Source organism: Pyrus communis, chromosome 15, assembly GCF_041283825.1.
Source record: "Pyrus communis isolate YQ-2024b chromosome 15, ASM4128382v1, whole genome shotgun sequence".
NCBI classification, from domain to species: domain Eukaryota; kingdom Viridiplantae; phylum Streptophyta; class Magnoliopsida; order Rosales; family Rosaceae; genus Pyrus; species Pyrus communis.
Window position 1 is genome coordinate 25,256,076 of NC_142579.1, and position 27,273 is coordinate 25,283,348.

The 27,273-nt window shown below is 36.7% G+C and overlaps 1 protein-coding gene across 1 annotated transcript; it reads left to right on the forward strand.

Annotated features, from left to right (window-relative positions):
* Positions 1 to 10,937: 10,937 nt before the first annotated feature.
* Positions 10,938 to 13,717, forward strand: LOC137733757 (protein BZR1 homolog 1). The gene is made up of 2 exons (XM_068472940.2): positions 10,938 to 11,429; positions 12,199 to 13,717. The coding sequence occupies exons 1-2, from the start codon at positions 11,205 to 11,207 to the stop codon at positions 12,919 to 12,921; spliced, it is 948 nt and encodes a 315-aa protein (XP_068329041.1). The 5' UTR covers positions 10,938 to 11,204; the 3' UTR covers positions 12,922 to 13,717.
* The last annotated feature ends 13,556 nt before the right edge of the window (positions 13,718 to 27,273 follow it).

The window sequence follows — 27,273 nt, forward strand, 5'->3', positions numbered from 1 at the left end:
CCTTTTTAAAGTATATAATGACAATTCTGAATTGATAAAATGTTAACAAATCAACAATATTACGGCGAGAATCAACCAGCTCACGAACACCAACCTTCATTATTAGCTGGATCTCCGAGTGTTAATTTAGGTTTAAGAGTCAATTAAAAGCTTACTTTGTTAATTGTTATCCTGATACATTTCGTAACTCCTTAATTTAATAATACATTGTTAAGTTTGTGAATCTCTTATGCTTCCAATTGTTGGGATAACTTGTATAAAAACGGGTTTATTGCTACGTGACTTCTTAATTTAATAATACATTGTTATAAGAAGAAAAAACTTACACTTGACAACGTAGTATTGAAAACATGACAGTTTGATACCGTCCAGTGTTATGGTGCTCAACTGCTAATATAGAATAACATCGTAAGTCGTAAAAGTTGTCTAAAGTTCTAAGAAAGTGCCACCACTTCTTATGTTTCTCCCTCTTGAAAGGTTATTATATGTACCACCTTACGTGGATCTCTCTTTATTTATCGTTAATAAATAATGTATATTTTCTAAAATTACAAGTAGAGTGAATTTGTCTGAAATCATTTGCTTATTTATATTTGCATTATAATTATATTGTGATATACGAGTGGTCTAGAAACTAGAAAGAGGTGAGAACCATATATGTCGCATGCGCAAATGATGTTCAACTGCAGTTGTTCATGACGAGCCCTTATGCCTTAAAAACACTAGAAACTGATCAGAAGGAACGCTTTCTGTTTACAAGTATATTTCCCCTTGGTTTTTTCAGGGTAAGTACCATACGTCATTGAAAGTGCTCGATGTTACTGGGTTTTCCAGTTCAAGGTTGAGTATCACACATCACAGGCTTCGGTATCCCTATCTAAACAGGTCAGCTTTTAGCTTAGGCACCTCTCTTCTTTTTTCCTGCTCAACAAAGAATTTCCACTAGTCGTAATCGATTACTTAGGGTTCTTTGTACATTTTTGTTTGATCGACATAAGTTGGATTATTCTCAGAGGCGGTTCAAAGTCATACAAACAAGTGATTTACTGCTGTCTAAATGTGAATTTTTAATTTGTTATGTAGCATTGCATCGACGTACGTGGATTGAATGCTTCTTTGAAAATGACCATAAGGAAAACCATTTTGTTTTTATATCTATCTTCTGCTTACTTTGTCGAACAAGTTCCTTCGGATAGTAACTAGGGTTCTTCCGCTCGTACGCTCATCATTTTAAGGGACTCATTTAATCTGCGCTTGCTGTGGTTTCCAGTTAAGGGCACTGTTATGTAATTCCAAACTGAATGTAGTCGTGAATTCTTATGTTGCATGTCACAAGGAATTGCCCACAAACGAAGAACAATATGGTATTATTTTGTTATGTTATATTTTCCCAAGTCACCAAAAGTTATTGGGTTTTTATATACGATCAACTTTCACTATACGATTTCCATTTACGGAAATGTTTATTAATAACTTCAGAACTGATGTTTTATTTTTCTTTTGTTGACAAATGATAGGATAACTTATACTAATCTCGTTTACGTTACCGTAATCAAAATAGGAAAAAATGGATTGAGAATGAATTGAATTGACGAGGAGTTAGAATAAGAAGTGAGAATCGGATTTTTGTTAAAGATGTTTACTTCAATGTTCTGGAATCAAAGTAGGAGTCAAATTGACCTAATTCATCTAAATTGGAATAAGAATCAATATGCGATTTAAGGATAATGTTAAGGAGATTAAATTTTTTAAACCAAATTGATGATTTGATTATTACTTAGGTATTCGTTAACATTCTTATTTTCTATTGGTGACACATCATTTGTTTGAAAGTTTGGTCTCTTTAGCATTATTATTTGTAAAATAAAAAATAAAAAAAATCTTTATTTTATTCATATATTTATTTTTAATTAGTTTTTTTTTTTTTTTCCAAATTTTAATTAGTTGTTTTTGTTTTCCGACAAAAAAAAAAAGTTGTTTTTATTAGTTTGGTTGATAACGGACATGGGTCCTCTCCGGATCCATGTATCCTAATTCACCAAATTCATGAATCCAAGCCGTTGAAATTTGATCCAACAGCTAAAGTTATTATAATTTTTAAAGTGGACCTCTGTTTGTAGCCGTTATATCAAATTTCAATGGTCCCAATACATGGCTTTGGTGGATTAGGATACATGGATCCGGAGAGGACCCAAGTCGGTTGATAATTTGATATGAAGAGTTAAAATGTCGTGACTATAAAAAAATTAGTCTTTTTTTTTTTAATTTGTTTGGTTAAAGAATAGTTTAAAAAAAAAAAAAGAATTTTAACAAAAAGCTCTATGTACTGTTCACTTTAACGAAAACTCATATTTTTACACTAAAAAGTCATGGCACTATTCACTTTACTCTTCATTTTGTCCTTATCATTAAAACTCAAAGTTTTCAAGCTCTTTGCATTAGTTTTCTTTAAAAAAAAAACTCGCCAAATTCATCCTCCTCAAAGATCAAACAAGATTATAACCCACCCATTCCACTCTACACCCCAGAAAGCCACTAAGCATGATTATACCCACCAAACACGATTATAGCCAAATTTATTGTGCATAGCACGATTTCGAAAGCAATCGTAGCCATCAAGGACCAGACGAGGATCAACATTGCCAAAGTCACGAGCAATCTGGCTCTAGACCTCGTGTTTGTGGTCGTGAAAGCGACATCACACGAGGACTAGCCAGTGAGCGAGAAACACGTCCACCGTCTCCTAAGCAAGAATCACAAGGATGAGCAAGCAAGCAAGAGGGCATAAAAGATGGAAAATTGCATTTCGATTCCCTTACCCTCCCGGAACTCAAATACAACATTTATATAGGGAAGTCAATTCATTCAATTTCAACAGTTAGACTCCTTAATTTGTGTGGGCTCCACCTCTCTCTTGATTTCTCAATATTTGGTAAACAGGAGTATTCTGTAATCAAAATTATGTTTTTTTTTTTTTTTTAAATTTCGATTACCTTTATATAAACATGCCATACATTTATAATAGCTATTGACAGGATGAGGGTTTGAACAATAAAATTGAGAGGAAGACATTGTCCATCAAAACAATTCATGAGGTGGGATTATAAATTGGTAAATTACAATTTGCACCCTTAAGTTTTGGTGCAATTGCAACCTCATACAATATCTTTAAAACATTTCAATTTCATACAATTACTTATATTTTAATTCAACTTCATACGACCGTTAAATATTCTGTTAGATGTAATGTTAAATAATGACGTGGCAAATAGAAAACCAACATGTTTTGATGAAGTGGCATATAAAAACAATTAAATATTAAAAAATTAATTTTAAAACTAAACTAAATCAAAACAAAGTGGGTCTCACCCACTTTCTTTCTTCAGGGTTTAACGTTGAAAGGCAGCCTGCTTGTGCCCAACATCTTCATGTAGCATTTCAATTCCGGTGATGCGCAACCTGCTCGTTCCCGGAAACCCAATTCCTTTAGGCCTTACTGGTGGATTCCCGAAAACCCACTTCCTCTGGGCCTCACTCGTGGAGATAGGCTCTCCAGGTAACGCGTCATGGCCTCCGGTACCTTCCTTCACCGCCACCAAATGCTTCACTCTCCAGCGAGTTCTCACCCTACCAGTAGCAGCAAGATGATGACCAAGAGTGGCAGGGGTGATACTGCCTTGGGCAGATCTGGGATTCAAAATTTTTGAATTTTGAATATTAGAAGCGAGGCCAACAATGGAAGGTACCCGATTAGAAGGGCTAAGATCTGAAACCAAAGTTGTAGAAGTTCTAGGAAATAATATTATGGGGGTCAATAAGAATAGCGCGCGCAACGCGCAAAATTTTTATTACAAGAAATATCATGCATGTAAAGGCAACACCCAAGGTATCTATGGACATTCACCGAGTCTTGGTAGGCTTGAAGTCGATTAGAGGGCACGTATGAAGCTAACTCTAATCTTCAAAAAGGCAGCACTCAAGGTATCCATGGACATTCAATGAAGTTCGGAGGGTCAGCACCCAAAGTATTTATGGACGTTCACCGAAGTTCGGGGGAAGGGGGGTTAGCTGACCCCCCTGCCCCTCAAGGATAAAGATCCCAGCTAAATCTCACCCAACCAAATCCTAAAGATCCGGAGATCCAGACCGTTGAAAGATCCAACAGCTACATCCAGGGTGCCCTTCTAAAAGTGATAATAATTGTAGCTGTTGGATCAAATTTCAATGGTCCGAATCTCTAGATCCCTAAGACTTGGTGGGAGAGATCCAGCTGGGATCTTTGTCCGCCCCTCAATGCATCCGCCATTGTTCTAGGGCAATTGGGAATTGAAAGGATTCAGTCCGACATGTTTGTGTGAAATTGAATGCTAAATTTTGCTACTTTTTTGGCTTATTATATCAATTTCATCACTAAACTTTCCAAATTCAAAGGCAAAACTAGTCACTTTTACAATAGCTACCATTACATTACAAAAATACAATCCCAAATCAAATGTCAGAAAACCCTAATTCAGAATTTTCAGGCAAAAATCAATGTCTTCTACCCAGTTGACAGAACCCCCGAAAGAACAAATTCAACAACCAGAACTTCAAAATTGGAGCACAAATCAAATTAAAAAAAAAACCCACCATCTGCAAGCTTCAAGCTTTAAAACCCAGCAACGAGAGGACCATGATTTCAGGCGAAAGTCAAGGAGGGCGATGTGGCCTTGGTAGTTGTCGATGTCGAGTAGAAGGTGGGAGCTAGAAGGATCCGTGGAGAGGATAACATGGTAGAGAGGGAGGGCTCAATAGAGAGGAAATCGTGGCAGAGAGGGAGTGGAAAGGGACCTATTGTCGCTGCCGCTGTTGCGTCTTCTCTAAAGAGGTAAGGTGGTTTGAAAAATTTGCCCTTGATTTTTTTTCATTTTTAAGTTTTAAATAAAATATTATTTGTTTAGCCATGTGTCAGAAGTTATCAACCACGTTAGCAAGAATATAGAACGCACTATTACCATGTCATCACTTAATGGTTAATTTAACAATTTTTTTAACGATTGTATGAAGTTGAAATGAAATAATAAGTAATGTATGAGATTGAAATGTTTTAAAGATAATGTATGATATTATAATTACACTCAAACTTGAGGTGGTAAAATGTAATTTATCTTTATAAATTTATTTGTTAATTCCAAGGGAATGGTTTGGGACTAATGGGCCCCCACGTGGTTTCTTGGACCAATGGTCAGGACTGAATATAAGATTAGGAGAGGCCCCTTTCTACATTATAGGAAGAAGAAGTCACGGACTTTGGGTCCCCGCATAAACGGCACGCACGGCTCTTTGTCCCCCCACACGTGTGCCAAGTTCTATTGCCTTCATGCCTCAACGACTTGACTCGGCCACTAGCCACAACAGCCAACTCACAAACACCAACCTTAATTAGCTGGATCCGCACGTGCTGATTGTTGATAAATTTAGATTTAAAAGTTAATTAAAGCCTCTTTGTTAATTGTTATTCTAATACATTTCGTGACATCCTCCAGTTGCACGTATTTCCAAATTAGTCAAGCGACGACAATTGGCCTTTGGTGCCCTTGCATTGAGGTACTGTTTGGTACTCAGACGGGACGAAACGGGATGGAATGGGACGAAACAAAGATTTCGTGTCATGTTTGGTACTGGCAAGATGGAATAGAACAAAATGAAATTAAATGACTAACTTACCCTTTTTATTTGTCTCTCTCTCTCTCTCTTATTTGCTTTCTCTTATTCCATATGTTTCTTGTTCTTCGCATGCCTAAATTGATCCCAGTAAAAATCAAACTCAGTAAATCAAACCCATACTTTCTCTTCATTTCATTTTCTTTCTCTTCAATTCAAACCCATATTTCTCTTCTTTTAATTTCTTTCTCTTCAAACCAAACACAGAAAAATTGCAAATTGTTTTTTTTTTTTTTAATTTACAGAGGCTTCATCGGAGCGTTGGAGAAGAAGGCAAAGGGACTGAACCGGCAGCTATGGTCTTCTCTTTGCTATGCGACTGAACCAGGTTTGGGTTAGTCATAGTTGGGTTCCTGGGTTTGTGGTAGAGGAGGCTACATGAGAAATGGAGGGTAACAAAGCTTCTAAGGCCAAGGAGCGAAAAAAGCTCTTCTGAAACCTTGCTTGATTTCAAATGGAGTTGCAGTCACACCTGCTAAGAATTAGAAAATGGGTTGTTTGAATTTGGCTCCAATGGAGTATTTGGGGACGTTCAAATGGAGTGGTTTGATGGCTTTCAATAGAGCGCCGCCCTGAGAGCATCTCATCAAGCTGGGTTTGGGTTTGCTAGGATTGAGTTCGAATAGGGGGAGGCTACGAGAGAGAGATGGAGGGTAGACAATGGAGTTAATGAAAAAGATGAGGGGTATTGTTGTCCAAAAAAATTATAACTTTGTGTCCCATGGGCTGGAACAAGTTGTTCCAGAGGGTAAGGTGGAACCAAAAAATGATTAAAATTTGTTCCACGGGACGACTTGTTCCAGCCAATTTGGCGCACCAAACGTGGGACGGAACACCTCGTCCCACTGCGTTCCATCCCGTCCCACGTACCAAACGATACCTGAATGCATGCATGCATTGGGACTAAGATTATCTCTAGAACTTTGCTTCCAGAGCTAACATACTCGTTAATTCTAACCATTAAATTTATGGAGCTTTAACGAAACATTTCCGGTACTATTCACTTTTAACAATTTTTACCCTTTTTTGATACTATTTACTACACTTTTATTTGTCATTTATATTAAAACTAAAGTTTTTTTGGAATTTTCGTTAGTTTTCCTTTAAATTTAATCATATGGCCATGAAACCAGAAGGAAAATGGTGCAGACGATGGGGGAGGGAGGAGGAGAGGATGGGGGTAGGATGACGACAATCATGGCAATGGGTGACTTGTGAGTGGTGAAGAAGTGAATCTGAAGGAGAAAATCTATTACATTACAGAGTTTGGTGAGGATAAGGATGAGGAAGAGCCTGCTTAACTCCTTGGCCATCGAAACAGATGCGAAAGAGTATTGTGCTTTAAAAAATAAAGAGAATTTCTGACCGTAATATCTATTTTTAATGATTAAGATTTGTTGATTCCCGAATCTTGATAGAATTGATCTGGAGTGAATCATCTTCCACATGCATGCCTTATTCAAACCTAAGGGCATGTTTATGTGTCGTAATCAGAATCAATTTAAAGAGTTGTATTCCAATTATGGAATACTCCTTCGTTTACTTAACTTTGGGGAATTAAATTGTATGTGGGCTCCACACCAATTTGGGAATCCCACTCCTTATTTTGGAGGACTCCCTACATGAGAAAGGTATTTCAATTCCTGCATACCTGAGGAATCCAGAATGGATTTCTTCTACCAATTATGCCCTCACTTGTTTATGATTATCCCGACATTGCCTTCATTTAACACTCATCCAGCGCTGCTCATTCTCCATCTTTGTCAACACCACACCTTCCGGCGAGCAGGGCCATATCACATACCTAACCTAATCTCCATTCATTTCACTGAATTGCTGGGCTCTTACCTAAATCTAATCGTTGCACTCTTAACTGACGTAGTGGACCGGGATCGAGACAACGATGACATCGCTCTGCCCTAGAGCATGAATGGCCTAGCTATGGGGCGGTGGCTATGCATGCGTAAGGGGGTGGAAGATAGAGACAGGGCAAGGAAAGGCAGAAGTGGGTGAAGGGCAGTGCAACTAGACCTTCAGGATGAAAGGGAGGTGTGGGAAAGAGGGAGATGTAAGGGATGGATGAAAATAACCATCTGTTAATAAATAAATAAAACCTATTTATATATTTTTATATAGCTAAATTTTATTATATAAATTTAATTAATTAGTATAAAAATAATTTATTTATGTAAGGGCAATTTAGTAATCAACCTAGTTTTAATTCCGATTGAAGTGAATTAGTAAACAACTTATACAGATTCAACATCATTCCTACTCTGATTCCAGACAGTTTTAGTAAACAACTTCAACATGAATATGATTCTATTTCCACCTCATTTCAATTCCTTCTCAATCCAATTTCCTCAATTCAATTATTCTCAATTTGATTAGGGATTAGTAAACGCGCCCTAAGTGTGTGAATCCCTTATGTTTCCAATTTTTGAGCTATCATGGGAGTAAACCATACATAAAACGGGTTATCGCTATGTGGCTCTCAATTTAATAATACATTATCATATAAAGAAAACAATTATACTTGACAATGTATCATTAGATATGAAACGCAATGTCACATCCCGGTCCGGGTCCCCACCACATCCCCGGCTTAACTCTGCCATAACATGATATTGTCCGCTTTGGGCCTCAGTCACGCTCTCACGATTTTGTTTCTGGGAACTCACGTGAGCAGAACTTCCCAATGGGTCACCCATCCTGGGAATGCTCTCGCGCGAACTTGCTTAACTTTGGAGTTCCAACGGAACCCGAAGCCAGTGAACTCCCAAAAGGCCTCGTGCTAGGTAGATATAAGAATATACATATAAGGCTTACATGATCCACTCCATTGGGAGATGTGGGATGTTACACGCAACATGACAGCAAAACTTAGTTACATCCAACTTGTCTAACAAGTCCTTTAAAGATGCTATTAAAACAATTGTCAACGTCATGTCACAATGTGGAGCCGACTGACCACTGCATCCCTGAAAAGGAATTCGGATTCTCGTCGGATTCTTTTTATGAAGATTCCCGAGATTCTTAAATCATATTTATTTATCGTATGTCGTGCGGTTAGAAATTATTTTAAATATTTTTATTTAAAATTAAATACAAACAATACATAATAAAAATTAATTGTACGGTGTAATGAATGAACATAACGAATTTTTGGAATCTTTACCGAAAAAATCTGAAGAGGATCATGTTGGCAGAAAAAGTACTGGCGGGTCTAACATGATTCAGAGGCTATTAAGATGGAGGGAGGATGGGCGGGGCCTACAACTTTTTAAAATTTTTGAGCTCATTGTTTGTCCGTATCTATACCGTTCAAACTAAACATCATGTCAGAGCAATCCCCCAAATACTGGAGAGACGAATTATTTTGGCTTTTTAATTAAAATAGTTCTTATGAATGATCTTTAAAATTTAAAATCAACCAAATTGGTCTTTGGATTGTTTACTATAAATTATTTTAGTTATTTTGTGAAGAATTTATGTTAAATTGAAGAAACTATCAATTCACGTGAAGGAGTTAATTTGACAAAAATACTCTCAAATTAACGATAAACTTTTACGAAATGACCAAATAATTAACTGGAGATTATCAAAGACTATTTATAGTATTAATTTTCATCGCAAGAATCTTAACACATTTTCCTTGTTAATCAAACATAATCTTGATTTGGGCAATAACCTGTCATTTCGTAAAGAACGAAAATGCACATCAAGTGCACCGCTTTGCCATAACATATGGGCTTCTTCAGTCTTATTGTATCGTAAAGAACGACAATGCACATCAAGTTCATCTCTTTGCCATAACATATGGGCATCTTCAATCTTATTGTATCATCTTTAGTATTAAATTTATTATATTATCAACTATCAATTAATAAATTTTTGAAATTTTATTATGCTCTAATTAATAAGATATTTCGAAACATACTACAAAATTTATGCATCGAGCTGTTATTATGGTCGAAACTGGAAGTAGAGTGTTATTTTGACATGATGAGATTGCAATATATTTACTCGAGTGAATATAATAGGTCCACATCTAAAACATTAGTTTGAGTGGTCTAGGGTTTGTCCGGCTTTCCTCCTTTAGATCTTAACATGCCTACCTTCAAGTTTGAAAGTCACGTCAAAAAATCGTTGTCAATTACCATGATTTTCCAATTTTCTTTTTGAAGTTGTTAGGCTCTTCTTTCAGGTAACGAAAATTTTACATCTTTTTAGGGCCAAGTTTTAAGATTACTCCCAAGCACTTGTAGTCCCTTACAATTACAAATCACGTGAATTAATTAAGGTCTGTTAGGTACTCTACTTAAATCTAATTTTTTAAATTCAAAAATAATTTTCAAGTTTTAAGCTTTAAAAACTTATTTGGTAGGACTATTTTAAAAAATCGAACTCACGACTAACTCAAAAATATAGTCTATTATCTAACAATATAAAAAGTAAGTTTTTAGAGTTTTCAAACTTAAAACTCTCTTCTTTCTTTTCTCTCCCTTCTCCCCTCTCACTCCAAATCTATCTCTCTCTCTCTCTTTTCTTCTTTTTCTTTCCTTTTTTTTTAATAACATTTTTCGTCTTTCGTTCAATCTGCTATCTTCATTCTCTCGGTTTTTTCTCTCACTCATCTTCCTCTCGATCTCGTCCTATCCTCTCCCTTCTTTCTATTTCCTTCAATCATCTCTTATTTTCTTTTCACCCCTCTCCTCTTTCTCCCTCTCATGCGACCCACTCTTTTTAGATCTATTTGTTTAGTTTAAGTCGTAAGATTTAAAATTTTTAAATTGCAAACTAATCAAGTTTTTGAGTCTTAAAGAAAATTATTTTAAAGAAGTGTTCTTAAGAAATATTTTGAGAAATGATAAAAAATTTCAAATAGAATATCAAACATGCCATTAAATTTTTAAATATTGTCATTCGTAAATGTTCTAACTTAAGATATTTGAGTTTACAATCTAATCGTAACAGACATATTTTGTAATGCTTTTCTAATCGTTTTGGATCACAACTCCGTTCTAAACACAACCTCCTCACCCTTTTCACTCGTGTACATTGCACAAACTAAAATACAAAAGAAACAGTTAATTTCGTTTACATCTTTCCAAGTAAACTTATTTCAACTGAGTTGAAAAAAATTTATTCCACCATCACTTTGCTTATTTTTCAAGCGAACGTATTCCATTAAAAAATTCCCACCTTATTAACATTAAACCCTAATTACCATCTTATTATAAAAATTTGTGCCCTTCGAAATCCAATTTGCATGATATGTGTGAATAGGGAAGAGGATCGAGAGTCGAGACCCCTTGAATAAAGAAAGCACTTTACTCGTGGGACAGCCAGAAAAATAGTGCTCCCTCTCCTCTTCCCTCCCCTTCCCACTGCAACACACCATACCATACCCCTCTCTCTCTGTCTCTCTCCCACGAGAAAACAGATTCTAGAGAGAGAAAGCTCAGAAGGGAAGGAGGTGGCCGACTCGGAAAAGCTAAATGACAGGCGGTGGTTCATCGGGGAGGTTACCAACATGGAAAGAGAGAGAGAACAATAAGAGGAGAGAGAGGAGGAGAAGAGCCATTGCTGCTAAGATATATTCTGGTCTCAGAGCTCAGGGAAGCTACAAGCTTCCCAAGCACTGTGATAACAACGAGGTCTTGAAAGCTCTCTGTGCTGAAGCTGGCTGGGTTGTGGAAGAGGATGGCACCACCTACCGCAAGGTTTGTGGGATTTCATTTTACTGTTGTGCAGATTTGACTGAATCCGCTTTTTCTATAACTGGGTTTCTGCTTTTGCTTTTGGCTTTTGGGTTTCATAGATCTCTGCATGCAAATCATATTGGACTTGATTTTGGCTGATTTAGTGAATCCTTGCTTTCTTGTTGAAATCCCAGTTGGGTTTTGATCTTTGAGGATCATTGGATAAGGAGGTGTGGATTGAAGCTTGGTGATTCCAGCTCAAGGAGCTTGTTTCTTGTTAATCTTAATTAGTGGGAAGCTTTTAGTTCTTTGAATGAATTTGTTTTGTTTTTTTTTTTTTTTTTCACAAATTAATCTATACCACAAAATAACCAAACCCTCTTGTTTTTTGTATATCTGTTTCTCTGTTCTGGTTCTGATATGAGTCAGGATCTGTATTATCATGAATTGGGTCTCTCACTAGATTTAAGAAGAAGATTATGAAATTTTCTTGATTTGTTGAAAGTTATGGATGAAATGGTTGAGATTTAGGCATGCAATTTTGTCTTCAATCTTTTGTGAGATCTCCGATGTTGTTTGTACTCGAAAGTATTTGTTTTTCTTTGCTTTAAGAATTCAGCAGGTCATCGATTTGCTCTGCTCCATGTGTCAATATGTTGGATTTCAATTGATAGTAGGGGAAAACCCAGGAATTTTAAAGCTATATTTGCTGATTTAGCTTTCTGTTAATTGGTTTATTCATTCACCTTTTTTGTTGAGTTTGTGTGCGGAATGCTTGTTTTGGATGCAGGGATGCAAGCCATCTCCAATGGAAATTGCAGGCGCCCCAACAAATATGAGTGCATGTTCCTCTATTCAACAAAGCCCACAATCCTCAGCTTTCCCAAGTCCTGTGCCATCTTACCATGCCAGTCCATCCTCCTCCTCTTTCCCAAGTCCTACTCGTTTTGATGGAAACCCCTCTTACCTTCTTCCGTTCCTCCGTAACATAGCTTCCATTCCCACAAATCTTCCTCCTCTTAGAATATCCAATAGTGCTCCTGTAACTCCACCTCTTTCTTCTCCAACCTCAAGAGGTTCAAAGCGAAAACCTGATTGGGACTCCCTTACTAATGGCTGCATAAACTCCCTGCGCCACCCTCTTTTCGCAGCCTCTGCCCCTTCAAGTCCTACACGTCGACACCATCTTACACCTGCCACAATACCAGAATGTGATGAGTCTGATGCTTCCACTGTGGACTCTGGGCGTTGGGTCAGTTTTCAGACAGGGGCACCCTCAGTTGCTCCGCCTTCGCCCACATTTAATCTTATGAAACCAGTGGCTGAGCAGAATGTTCTGCAGAATGCTGTTGAAGCCCATGTGGGGATGGGATGGGCAAGCACTGCAGAGAGGGGACGAGGCTCGGATTTTGAGTTTGAGAGTGGCACACTGAAAGCTTGGGAGGGTGAGAGAATACATGAGGTAGGAGCAGATGATCTGGATCTCACACTTGGCAATGGGAAGAACCATTAAGCATCACTCGAAGCTTTAGCCTGAGAATGCAAAGAATCAGGAGGGAAGATCTTAGCATCTTGTGTGGATTTCACTGTGCATTTCTCAATGGTAATTGGTTTTATTTGGCAGCTGAGTAGAGCATCGCTCAGTGTCTACTTTGATTCTGCTATAATTGGGGAACTTCAAAAACATATTTGGTGCATCATGTATTTCTTTAAATGTACAGCTTCCTCTCTCGTGGATCCATTACAGGAATCAGTTCCTATTGAATTTGTTGGTTAAAGAGAGAATTTCCAGGCGCTCTTCACAGAAGGCCTGCAATTCTGAGTCTGAAATATTCCATGTGGGGGAAAAAGAAACAAGAACTCGAAATCGGGGGTGTTAGTTTCCTCGATACGTTTGAAGTATCTTCTTCAATTCTTCATTGATAGACCCCTAATCAAGTTGTCATCAATGGGATTATTTCACCAGCTTCAAACACAGAGAATGCATCGCGTCTTCTCACGAGCATATGCATTTGTTTGTAGACTCTATTGGAAACCCCATGCTCAAATTTCTTGAAGGTAGGCAGTATTATTATATCTATGTATCCTTTTAGAAACTTCTCTATTTCTTTCATGAACACAATCATAAATTGGGAAGGACAGTAGGGATGGTGGGATGACCAGGATGCATGAGAGATGCAGTAAGTTTGAATGTGATTTCGCTCAGTACGGCCACGTCCTTCGTGTCGATTAGGGTTTCGATTTCTTATGCATTCATATGCAAAGCAGTAAAATCATGGAGGGAGTGAAGAGTTTCTTTCTTCTCTGTAGTGTTTTGTTGCCTTGTTCTTGTGAGTTGTGTGGGTCAAAAAGCATCTCTGTCAGAAGGGAAGCCTCCGAGAGGGACCCATAGGCATGTGATTGTATGCATACTGTGGAAGCCCATGCGACCTAAGGCACGCTTGATGTCTCAGTGTACCAACCAATTCAATAACTTTGCTGCTTCCCCAATTATTGATTGCCCCCAAGTTCAAACTAGTCGCCCAACATCAACAACCAATCTTATTAATCTTCTTCCTTTTTCAAATAAAACTCAATTACAAGCAAAATTTGACGGTTGAATGTGCGTCAAAGAATTTAAGTGAGAGTTAAGTCATTTGTATGGTCGTATGGATAGCGATCGGGTGATGGGTCAGAGCCCTACTAAGCCTACCACCCCCTTCTCCGGTCTCCTTGTCGATGCATTTGGGGCCACAGTCAGGGAATTAGAATCATGCATAACAGTATAAATGATATTGGGTCTCTTCATGTTGTTGCCAATGTGTTGAGCTCAGCGACTTACATGCGTCATCCAATGTGCGTTATTCATGTTTTAGGTTGAAATGACGGCATGTGGGATGAGGTGTCAAAACCCTAACCTACGAACTTGAAGAGTGAAAACCAAACCTATACTGTTTACTCTTCCAGTATGATCAACCCAAAAGAAGGCTTAAGAATAGCAATAGTATCACTAGTGATCTGAGAAACACAATCAGTAGGGCCCTGGATTCGTGAGGTCGAAAGCCCAGATTCAGACTTGAGCTAATTAGAGGGATGAGGATCCTCTTCCGAGCAAAGGATGAGGATCCTCTAATCAAGCCTATCGGGCCGTTGAAATTTTATCTAACGGTTACAATTATTATAACTTTTAAAATGGTTTTCTGTTTGTAACCGTTGAATAAAATTTCAATAGCAAGATGAACATGATCAGGAGGATCCTCATCCTTTGCTCAGGAGAGGATCTTATCCCTAATTAAGGGGCTATAGCTTAATTAACTTATTGGGCTAATTATTTTATTGGATCACCTCCCCCAAGCCACGTGGGAAATCAATGTGGCATGTCATATTAAATTCAATTATTCTTCGTTGTAACCTTGCAATTATTAGTCAAGTATCGACAGCGTCCACTTGCTAGGATTTGTGGACTTTTACTTAAATGCACAAAATATTGATCGACTCAATCTTAATTTTGAAAATATTATGTACTTATCTCAACGCGATTTTGTTATTATTGTTGAGAATGATTGGGCGTTAGTCGTCTCAAAGCGAATCGCTAAAATGTAACAACTTTTCCACTCTAACGAGCAAGTGATGCTTATGAGTTGATTCAAGCAATTTGTGATGATTAATCATTCCTATCACGAATACATGACTTCCCTAGATCTTCGATCTTTCTATTTTACAAAATTGAAAATAATTGCTGCAGATTCAAAGTTAGTTTACTTGAATGGATGGATTCTTTTTCTGTCGTTGATGTGATGTTAGCGGAGGGAGGAATCAAATTCAAGTGTAGTAGCGAATTCTCTAAACCAATTGAGTACAAGTCTCTTGTCATAATTAATCAAAGTTGAACAATATATTAAGAGCACCAAAAACATGCATTAAAGAGTTTCAATTGGGAAGTCCCTGAAATAAGTTTTTTGAAAGATTCTCGCTATTGTAAGTAACTTAATAATATGAACTATCAATTGTTTAGGTTTCCCTGAAAGATAATCAGCCTTGCATGGCCAAAACATCACCCAAATTGAAAATTTTAACAATTTTGTTAAATGATATTCATAATTTGTGTGTCTTGGATGTATGATGTTTGTCTATTTATTAATTAGAATTCCCTACAAATTTTCTATATCATCTAGAGTCTAGACTAAATATTTGTGCCCTTTCAAAATTTGATTAAAGTGCTTTGACCAATCCTCAACATTTTTTGTTAAATTAAATTACATGTCATTATTGTATTTTTGTAATTAAAATAATTTTTAAATTTATCCATTTAGTTGTTTGATGCGTTTTTCCTTATAAGTGGAAATATATTTTCTCTTCTTTCAAATACGTTTCTTTGATAACAATTTTTTTTTTTTTAACAAACATTTAATATTATCTCTTTTCACAAATGGTTTGTTTTTATTAATTTTTTTTCAAATAGTTGTGATCCAACATAACAAGTTCTGTGTAATTTTTTCATTTTTTTTTTTTTTGTGAAATATTTTTCTTTGATGGTTATTACGTATAGTTGTTGACGAACTGTTATTAGGTACAATACATTATGCATATATTATCAGTGGGTACGTTTATATTTGTAAAATCGTTGATTGGTATGTTTATTTGTAATTTTGGTACGTTTGATTTGGTACATATTGTTAATATTGGTACATTATTTTTCATTTAGGTACGTTCAATTTCATACACATTGTTTATTGGTACATTTATATTGTTTTCAGTCCTATTTTCTCTTAATTAAAACTTATTTGGGTACGTTTAATTTCGTGGGATTTGAAAATAATATTTTACATCATAGATAATCATTCCTATATTGTAGGGATTATGGTGAAAATAAATTGAATCTAACCACGTGTTTTTTTTTTTTTTTTTTTTTTTTTTTTTTTTTTTTTTACAATTATCTCGAAAGGGAGAGAGGATAATCAAATGGTTAGATTATAGGAAATTTGTTATGATGTGTTTTTGGAGAAATTTGGAGAATTTTGTAAGAGAGTTGAAATTAGGTTTTTGGGAGAAATGAGAACTTTTTATAGGGGTGTGGCCGACCCCTATTTGGAGAAAAGGGGTCCAGCCACTTATGGTGGTTTTTGGGTGTAATTGCAAGAAATTATGTCAAAATAATATCTTGCAATTAATTAGGAAATTAATTTAGGTAATTAATCCTATTTTGAATGAATAATTAAAGATTACCTTGTGGGAAGGATTTGATGAAGATGGATGAAATAGGTTTTGAATAAATACCTATTTTGATCACTTTTGACCTTGATTGACTTGTGATTGTGCTGCTTGCGCGTAGGAGTTCTGGTGTGCCTCGAGGGTAATTTTGTCTTCTTATCCCAAAAATCCATGTGTCGCCACCATATTTTTCTTGATTATTTTTGGCTCCACAAATGTCCCCACACCTGCTAGGCTGCTCGCAGGAAAGGGCAGTAGGTGTAGAGATCTCCAACTTTGATGCATATTCTCACTTGGACTTGGAATTAGATTCTTCTAGGAAAGGGAAATAAATTGCCTCCAAAGCCTATTTAAGCTTACCTTAAGTAGGGGATTAAATCAACTTTGGAGGGTAATTATTTATCTTCACAAGAAAGAGAGAAAACTAGAGGATATTTGTTCCCCTCCCCTAGCACTCTTCTTTGCTTGCCCGTGCAAAGAACTGTGTTCCGTTGATTTCTTTGTCTTATCTACACCGCACCGATGTAAGAAAAACTTAATTCTCCTTGTCTTCTTCTTGGGAGGTGCTGCTACTGGGTAGTCGTAGAGTAGGTGTGACACGTCGGTTGACAGGGGCCAAAAGTCTGCTTGGCATGGGCCAAGGAGGAGGTGTGGCATGGGCCATTTCTTGTGTTGCTCGTCTTGACTGAAGCCAAGGACTAGCTTAACATGGGCCAAGGAAGTGGAGTGGTATGGGCCACAATTTGGGCTGCCACGTCTGGGCTGCTTGCCAAAAATGAGGAAACTGCTTAAGTTTGATCCGTAGATGAAGCAGTCAAGGATGAAGCTGCCAAGTTCAGAGCTGCTAAAGATGAAGAGTCAGATGAGCGAACTGTTGAGTGTAAAGTGGTTACTGCCCCCTGACCATTTATTGCTTAGTTGGTCTTCAAGCATTCGATCTTTTGAGCTATGTGGCCTTCTCGCACTGGAGAGCTTACCCAGATGGGTGTCTGAGAATTAGTTTACCTTATCACACTGGAAAGCAATTAGTTTATCCTCTCACACTGAAGAGCATACCCATATGAGTGTCAAGGAATTGGTTTACCCTCTCGTTTTGAAGAGTAATTAGTTTATCCTCTCGCATTGGAGAGCAAACCCATATAGGGGTTTAAGCAGTCATTGTAGACAGCAATTGAGCCTGCTTATGAATAACTTCTTGAATCTTCATTGAGAATAAAGAAATGGATCAACTGTGTTGGAAGGTAAAAGCTGTATAACAAACTGGATAATCCTCAGCTTGCAAGGTCTTGTTCGTCGAGCTGCTTGAGACTTCGAACTTATTTGGAAAAGCCCTAACGGGGTTTCGAAGGTGATGGAGATTTCCCTTGCTTGTGTAGGCCATGTTGTTGACATGTCAAGATATTCGTCGCATCGGCCCTCATTTGTCAACTTTAGCCGTTGGTAGTATGGACTGATCCTTGATGGAATGCGCAATACATTATCTGATCCAGCCTGGTAAGATCGCCCTTCATGGGTGGTTGGTAGTTCGAACCAAGGTTCGTTCTTAAGTTTACGAAAAATTTGGCCAATTGGAGTTGTGAACTTGGTGAATGTTTCGGGCGCTAAGTCTTCTCTGGTCGGGGAACGTTCCATGCACTTATTTTTTGACTCATTTTTGCTAGACTACTTGGCCTCATCCCATAGTGCGTGCTTATTCGCCAAAGTATACGAAGTTGTTAGGGTCAGTTCTTCGCCCATGATCAATTTTCCGAATAAAAGGTGTTTGGTGGGAAGCCCATTTCTGAATGCTGCTGTTCCAAGGCTTGGAAAGTAATGGGCTTGTGAACAGCCCAGCATGTTGAAACCATAGCGTGACTAGGAAGCGAGTTCTTAAAAACTCCCATTTTATCATTGGGGTTCTTAGGAGCTTCCCGTTCATCCACCACGTCGATTTTTCCTTCTTCTATGAAATCTTGGATTTTTTATTTAAAAGTCTAGCTTGCATCCGTCGCATGACCCGGTCCCTTAACATAATCACAAATTGTCTCCCAATGACCTTTTATGATGTTGAAGAGATGATCGGATGTCATTTTGATTGAGTAGTTAGACGAATATTCTTTAGTGAAAACTAAGGAAAGTTCGTTGAAACTCCAGATTGACTGTGACGGCAGAGTGTGAAACCAGTCTTGCACCTAGCCTTGTAGAGTTGTGGTAAAAATTTTGCACATAAGCGCGTCATTGGTCTTGTAGAGGATCATGGTACTACGGTAGTGCTTAAGATGTCGGTCCGGATCTTCCTCTCCCTTGTACGGAGTGAAGTGAGGCATAATGAACCTGCAAGGTGGATCTGTCTGCTCAATCTCATCCGTGAATGGTGACTTGCTTATATTGGGCATGTCTCATCGAAGCGCATCATCAGTAGCCTTGTTGCGCTAGAAATTACGCAATCATTCGGTTATAAGCCTCTCAACTTTTTCTTGAATTTGCCTCTGCTGAGGCAGTGGAACTTTCGACTGTCTTCAGTCGTGACCTATTGGTCTATTATGCTCTTTCCTATGCTCGACTCGTCTATGTCGTGGCTGCGATGCATGTGGCACGTTCCTGGCAAGCGAACAGGCTGTTTACAGGCTGCGGGTTGAACTTGAGCTAGATTGAGTGACTGCTTCTTTCCATCCATCGTGTTGCCTACTCCGATGTGAGGTGGAAAATGCTCTTTGCGAGCCTAGTTGTGAATGAACATTTCGCCTGAAAGTTGTCTATGTTGATAATCAGAATGTGGCCTTAACTATGAATATATGCTCGTTTGTTGGCTTGATCGGGAGTGCACGCTCCTTCGCGAGCTAAGACGAGAGTATACGCTATCCTAAAAACCTAGGCAGGAGCGTAAACTGCTAAAACGCTTGGATCATGGCTAGTTGAGGAGCTGTTTGTCGAGACCTTGCTAGAAAAGTTCATTGTCTGCCCTTGTTATGCTTCCAAACACCTCGTCTAGGGCACGTTGCATCTCGGTTCGCTGCAAGAGCTGATTCACCAAGGTCGCCTGATGTGCAAGGGCGCTTGTTAACTCTTTAACTTGTCGAGACAAGTGTGGTTTGCCATTCGGGTTGGAAAGGTTTGGAAGATATGCGTCTCCTTGAGTAGTTGAAATGTAATGGACTCCAAGCGCGAGATTTGAGTTGGGAAATGTCAAATCTACAGAGAAATAGGGTGAAAATACCCCAAATTCAGTCGTCGGTCCAAAAATCTGAATCTGGGACAGTTGAACCGATCTTGGACCGGTCAGGATCGCCAAGTGAGCCACAGGAGCATGTTAAGTTGTGCCACGTGCAAGGTGCGTGGGCGTGGTGCTGCGCTGAGAGCTCATTGGATATGGGCCGAGGGAATGGTCAGCGCAGCTCGGGGCTGCAATGTATCTTGGGCAGCAGTTTGGGCCTGCCCGCACTGGGCTTGGCTCAATTGCCCTGTGGCTTGGGCTGCAGATTGGGCCGTCTGCTGGGCTACTTGCGTAGCTGCTGCCAGCGCTTGGTCCTGGGCTTGGTCCTACTGTAGTGGTAGCGCATAAAGTCATGGTTTGCTACCATGGAGTTGGTCTACTCCCCACTGCCACGGTGGTCCTCGTGGCTACTATGGTGATGGTGCTTCGTGGTGGCAAAGTTGCCCTTTTGCCACCGCGTTGAGCCTTGTGGATCGTCATGGTGAGGCTACATTGCAATCTCCATCACTTGATCCAAATCTTTGAACATATGAAGCTTCGTTTGTTGTGGTTTCAAAATTTCTTGTCATTGTACTTTTCTTTTACGTTTATTCAAAGAATTTTTTATATGAAAAAATTCTAGCAATAAGAACGTACAAAAAATCTATGAATGAACAAAAAATGAGAAACCTTGAATGCGAGAGTCTTCTTCGAGCATGTGAATCAAACTCTCAATGAAAGCACTAATTTGTGGATGCAAATTTCCGCCGTCTTCTTCTTAGACGAAATTGCACTTGCAAAACAATTAACACCTTAGGTCAAGCCCAAGAGCCTCATGCGCCCACGATGAAAGGGGGGCTTTGGCCGAAGAACCTCCGATGCCAAAGTTAGAATTTGAGGGAAAAACGTTTAGAGAAATTTGGAAAATTTTGCAGGAGAGTTGGAATTAGGTTTTTGGGATAAATAGGAGCTATTTATAGAGGTATGACCAGCCCCTATTTGGTGAAAAGAAGTCATGCCACTTATGGTGGTTTTTGGGTGTAATTGCAAGATATTATATCAAAATAATATCCTGCAATCAATTAGGAAATTAATTAATTAGAAAATTAGAAAATTAATTAATTAATTAATTAAGAAATTAAATCAATTAATTTAGGTAATTAATCCTACTTTGAATGAATAATTGAAGGTTAACTTGTGGGGAAAGATTTGATGATGATGGATGAAATAAGTTTTGAATAAATACCTATTTTGATCACTTTTGACTTTGATTAAGTTGTAATTGTCCGCTGCTTGCGCGTAAGAGTTCCAGTGTGCATCGAGGTTAATTTTGTCTTTTTATCCCAAAAATTCACATGTCGCCACCATATTTTTCTTGATTATTTTTTGCTTCACAGATATTATCTACACTAAGGTATGGGAAGTAGGTTAAGCCTCATAATGAGCTAGCAATAATGTGGTCAAATTCGCCTTTGGCGAGAATTGAACTTAAGAAATCTCACTTACAAGTGAAGAGAAATATCACTAGACTGTAGTACTAAGTGGCCAAATTGCAATAAATAATAAGGTGAACTGCCAATTTAATCTCTGAATTATCACTTCGGTGAAAATTAGGTCGCTAAACTATTTTTTTTTCAAAAAAATCGGTCATTGAATTATAAAAATCTGTCAATCACTAATATTATATTTGAAGATACTATATTCAATTTTTCGTTAATTTAAGTCACGTTACTTGCATGTGATACACATTGAATGGTAGATTAGCAGTTTTTCATAAAGAAATAGTGTATAGAGTTAACTTTGGAGGGTAATTGGTAGTTTTTCATAAGAAATACTGTAAGTTAACTTTGAATGGTAAATTAGACATTAAATTTGCAACCTATATGAAATGTTAAGGGCTTACAGGCGAAAAAGTGATGCTATTATACTCTAAAATGTGTCAAGTGACTTAAGTAGACGAAAAATTAGATAAAATAGCTTTGAATATAATAGTAGGGATGAAATTAGCAATTTTTAATGAATCTAGGGACTTATTTTACCCATAAATAATTCAGGGACCTAATTTTCACTGAGATGATAATTCAGGGACTAAATCGATATTTTCTCCTATATAATAAAGGAGTCTTAACGAAACACTCATGATATTGTTCACTTTTTAACGTTAATAATATTTTTACTCTAAAAAGTCATTCTTGGTACTATTCACTTACAACACTTTTTTATCTTAATTAAAACTCAAAGTTTTCAAGCTATTTTTATTAGTTTTCTTATATCATAATGTCACTTTTCTTTTGCTCAATTATACATCATCTGCTTATGTGTTTTAGACTGTTAGATCAAAGAATTTTCAAAAGCAAAAGGTCTCTCAAATATAGCTAGACCCCACTCTTACAATTGGATCGAGTGTGTTAAAGAGGTATAGAAGTCTCTTGAATATGGGAATCATGCATGTGGTGACTGATTGGCGTAAAAGCTTCGTACACTTTATGGTTATGATCAAAAGATTGGTGGGGATCCGTTTGATTCAAATCATTGATATCATCAATAAGCCTCTAATTAGTGCTGGCTATTCTGGGTTGTGAACAGCCGACTTGGGCGAGGAAAGAGAGTTAAGACAAGGAAAATTTTATTTCAACCTTTGTAATCACTTTCTACACTCAATTTAAATTTTAAATGTTAATTGTTTATTTTATTTTATTGCATAATTACTATTAAGTATAAAGTGAAATTAATAATAAAACTCAAACTTATTAATAAACCCACACACTATAATTAAACTCTAGCATCACCCTTTGTTTATACTACGTTCTTTCCGGCTAAAACCCTAATAGCTCTAATAGAGAAAAACAAGTTTTTCTATTGATGGATAGTGATTTTGAAGTTTTGAATCCTCCAACTAAGGTATGACTCGATCGATGGAATTTAGTTCGTTTGCTTCTTCTTTGGATTAAATTTCATACTTTTTATATTATATTGTATTTATTTTTCTATGCATGTGTCTGTCTGTGCCCTAAAACACCTTGCAAGGACTTTTGATTAGTATTGAAAAGACATATAACTTGATTCTTGGTGTAGATAAAGACAAATAATAAAGATGAGAATTCCAAACAACAATTAACTTCTACAACCTGGTAGTGTGATGTACTCCGCACTCACGTGACAATTATCATAGGCCCTGAGGAAACAAGGTTATTTGCATCATACATTCATTTAGAAGTAGAACATAAAGATGAATGAAAATGACTTAATGAGAATATTACCCCTCGCCAAACATGCCTCCATCCAAATTCAAAACATCAAGGTCCAATGTTTTCGGCAAAGTGATGGATTGAACTGGAGCTTTCATTGCATTCAGTGGAAAATTCAAGTCTATGGATGGGTTTGGTAGCAGAAAGAAAAAAAAGCAGCCATAGAAATATTAGTCTTATACGTCATATGCAATTATAGAGTGGTAAAGGACGCCTCTTTGAATAAAAACATTCAATTAGAGATGTTATTCTATAAAGGGAATGGGTAGTTTAGGTAATAAATTTGGGTTTAAAGAGATATTAATTCTTTAACAAAAAAAAACAATATGGGTGAAGAGAGTAAGTTGGGTGTAGAAAGGGGTTAGATGAGTTCAAATAAAATTTCTCTTAAGAGAAACAAGATTATGGATTCAAATAATTATAGAATAATATTTACATTCCTCTATGGAATAATGCACATATCTCACATTTTGTGAATAACTAAATGATTTTCGATTGGAATGATTTTTTTATAAGAATGATCTTCAAATAAAGATTAAAAGTTTAAACACTTCGGATTATGAAACTTGTACCATTATTATATGTTATTCAAAAGAAGTGAGATTTATATACAAAAAAAAAAAAAATTGGAAAAGAACTTTAATACTCGACGTCTCTTTTATGTCAGGAATTAATGGATTTCTTCATCAAAAGAAGAACTTCAATTGTCACATCCCCGCCCGGGCCCCCACCACATTCCGGTCTCGACTCTACCGTAGCATGATATTGTCCTCTTTGGACCCCGACCACGCCCTCACGGTTTTGTTTTTGGGAACTCACACAAGAATTTCTTAGTGGGTCACCCATCCTGGGATTGCTCTCGCATGAGCTCGCTTAACTTCGGAGTTCCTACGAAACCCGAAGCTAGTGAGCTCCCAAAAGGCCTCGTGCTAGGTAAAAATGGGAATATACATACAAGACTTACATGATTCACTCCCCTGAACGATGTGGGATGTTACAATCCACCTCCCTTAGGGGCCCGACATCCTCGTCGGCACACTTCCGGCCAGGGATTGGCTCTGATACCAAATTGTCACATCCCGGCCCAGGCCCCCACCACATCCTGGGCTCGACTCCATTGTAGCATGACATTGTTTGCTTTGGACCCCGACCACGTCCTCACGGTTTTGTTTCTGGGAGCTCACATGAGAACTTCCTAGTGGGTCACCCATCTTAGGATTGCTCTGGCACGAACTCGCTTAACTTCGGAGTTCCTACGGAACCTGAAGCCAGTGAGCTCCCAAAAGGCCTCGTGCTAAGTAGAGATGAGAATATACATATAAGGCTTATAGGATCCACTCCCCTAAACGATGTGGGATGTTACATCAATACTCGACATCTCTTTGATTTTTATTAATACCTAATACTTGAGGAGAAAGAAAAATGTAGCTCTTATCTTGAAATTCATAGCCAAATACCCTTAAACAAGGAAAAAGAAAATTAAATGTGGCTCTTATCTTGAAATATTTAGTTTGCCAATTGCCTTTAATGGTTCGCAGATAACAATGTCCAGAAAAGTATTGTCACTTTCATCAAATAAAATATAAGAATTGTCAGTTAATATATGAGTAATGTTATTTATACCGTGTTTTTATACCATATTTCTATACCACCTTAGGTGGCATCTGATGTGGACAGCCACATCATTTGAAAAATTTGCAAAACCCAAGAAAATGAAGGAGAAAGACTCCTCGTATACCACAATCATCATTTAATTAACTAATTTTTCTTAATTATTAGTTTATTTAATAATAAACTAAATTAAAAAATTCTTATTAATTCAAATGATGTGGCTGTCTACATCAAATGTCATCTAAGGTGGTATGAAAATGTGATACAAAAACATGGTATGAATATCATTACTCTTAGAGCGCGTTTACTAATCCGTAATCAAATTGAGAGGAATTGAATTGAGGAAGAATTAGATTTAGGAGGAATTGAAATGAGGTGGAATTAGAATCAGATTCCTATTGAAGTTGTTTATTAAAACCGTTTGGAATTGAAGTAGAAATGATGTTGAGTCCATATAAGTTGTTTACTAATTCACTTCAATTATAATGAAAATTTAGTTGATTACTATATTGCGCTTACATAAATAAATTATTTTCACACTAATTAATTTAATTTAATTCTTAATTAAATTTTTATAATAAAATTCATCTATATAAAAATATATATAAATAGGTTTTATTTATTTATTAAAAGATGACATGAATGATGTTAAATCCATATAAATTGTTTACTAATTCACTTCAATCGGAATGAAAACTAAGTTGATTACTAAATTGCCCTTACATAAATAAATTATCTTCATACTAATTAATTAAATTAAATTTATATAATAAAATTCATCTATATAAAAATATATAAATAGGTTTTATTTATTTCTTAAAAGATGGCATAATGAGTGTCAAATGAAGGGCAATGTTGGGATAATTAGAAACAAGTGAGGGCATAATTGGTAAATAAAATCCATTCCGGATTCCTCAAGTCACAAGGAATTGAAATACCTCCCTTATGTAGGGAGTCCAATTCCTCCAAAATTAGGAGTTGGATTCCTTAATGCGTGTATGTAAAATTAGGAGTTGGATTCCAAAATTAGGAGTTGAAATACCTCCCTTATGTAGGGTGTATGTCGTAATCAGAATCAAATTCCGTAAATTGATTCCGATTACGAGTACGTAAACGTGCCATTAATATATATCTAACCACCTGTCATCTTTGGGTGAATTAATTACCTGAGGCCAAAAAGTCCAAAAAAGAATTTGGATCTCATCTGGATCCAAATTGATTCTAAAGATTTTCAAATCTTAGACATTCATCGCATATCATGCGATTAGAAATCGTTTGACTTTTTATTATTTAAAATTAAACATAAATAATATATGACGAAAACTAACCGCAAGATATACGATGAACGGTTAGAATGTGAAGATTCTTAAAATCTCTACACAGAGAATCCGTCCAAAAGAAACACAAATACACCCACCAAATAATTAGACGACAGCACGTTTCGTTCAACTAATTCTGTGCCCACCTATTCACATGAAATCTCATCTTATCTGAATGGCGCCAACCCATTGACAAAAATATAAATAAATATCACTTAGCTTGTTCAACAATCGATCCTTACTTAAAATTTATGTAATATATACATATATATTTGTCTCACTAATGACTAAATGCAGCACGATAATGACTCAAACCTAATCGTAGAATAATCCGAATGCTTCCACTCGTAATTTCCATACCTAATCGTAGAATAATCCGAATGCTTCCACTCGTAATTTCCAATCACATAAAATAAAATAATAATTAGGTCACACATTTCGATAAAATTTATCAACTCTTTTAAAAAAATACAAACCATCTGTTCCATTCTTCTTTTCTTGCTCTTATCCGCAGAAAACTAGTAATGTCACTGGTTGTGGCCACACAATTTTTTATCAACAGTGCACCTGAGTTGATCTCTAAGATCCTTAGAGAGGGGATCGGTGAGGATCCAAATCCTAAAATATCACTCTCCCTTGAAGAGAAAAGATGGTTTTTTTTTTTTTCACCCCCTCCCACACACCAGGTTTCGAACCTGGGACCCCTTACCCACACCCTCACCGCTAGGCTATTCATGGTGGCTTAAGATCAAAGATTGTTTTGATTACTTGAAGAATAATGTTTGGAAGATTAATTTTTTTTAAATTAAATTTACAAATTAAATGATGTAATTGTAGATAATTGGATTATTAATTAAGTGTCAGTTAACGTGCTTGTTTCTTATTAGTGACACATTATTTGATTTGTAATTTTGTTTAAAAAGTTTGTTCTCCCTAGCATTACTCTTAGGGCTCGTTTACTATTCCGTAATCAAAATGAGGGGAATTTAATTGAGAAGGAATTGGATTGAGGGGAAATTAAAATGAAGTAGAGTTAGAATTAGATTCCTGTTGAAACTATTTACTAAAATTTCTTGGAATCAGGGTAAGAATCATATTTATTTATATAAGTTGTTTACTTTAAATATATGAATCGAAATAAAAACTAATGTAATTACTAAATTGCTCATATTCCAAGTATATAATTTTATATTTTTGATATTCTTTTAAAAAAAAACTTTGTGCAAAAACTTTAAAAAGAATTTGTACGGTTTATCAAATTTTTTTTTTGAAATGTCAAAAAGATATTTGTGTAGTTAATTAATATTAAAAAACCAACTGAGAGC

What these genes read in the sequence shown, in the direction of transcription:
- LOC137733757 (XM_068472940.2), top strand. Translation starts at nt 11,205, where the DNA reads ATGACAGGCGGTGGTTCATCGGGGAGGTTACCAACATGGAAAGAGAGA. An exon ending in ATGGCACCACCTACCGCAAG is followed by an intron (nt 11,430 to 12,198) that starts GTTTGTGGGATT and finishes TTTTGGATGCAG; the next exon opens with GGATGCAAGCCATCTCCAAT.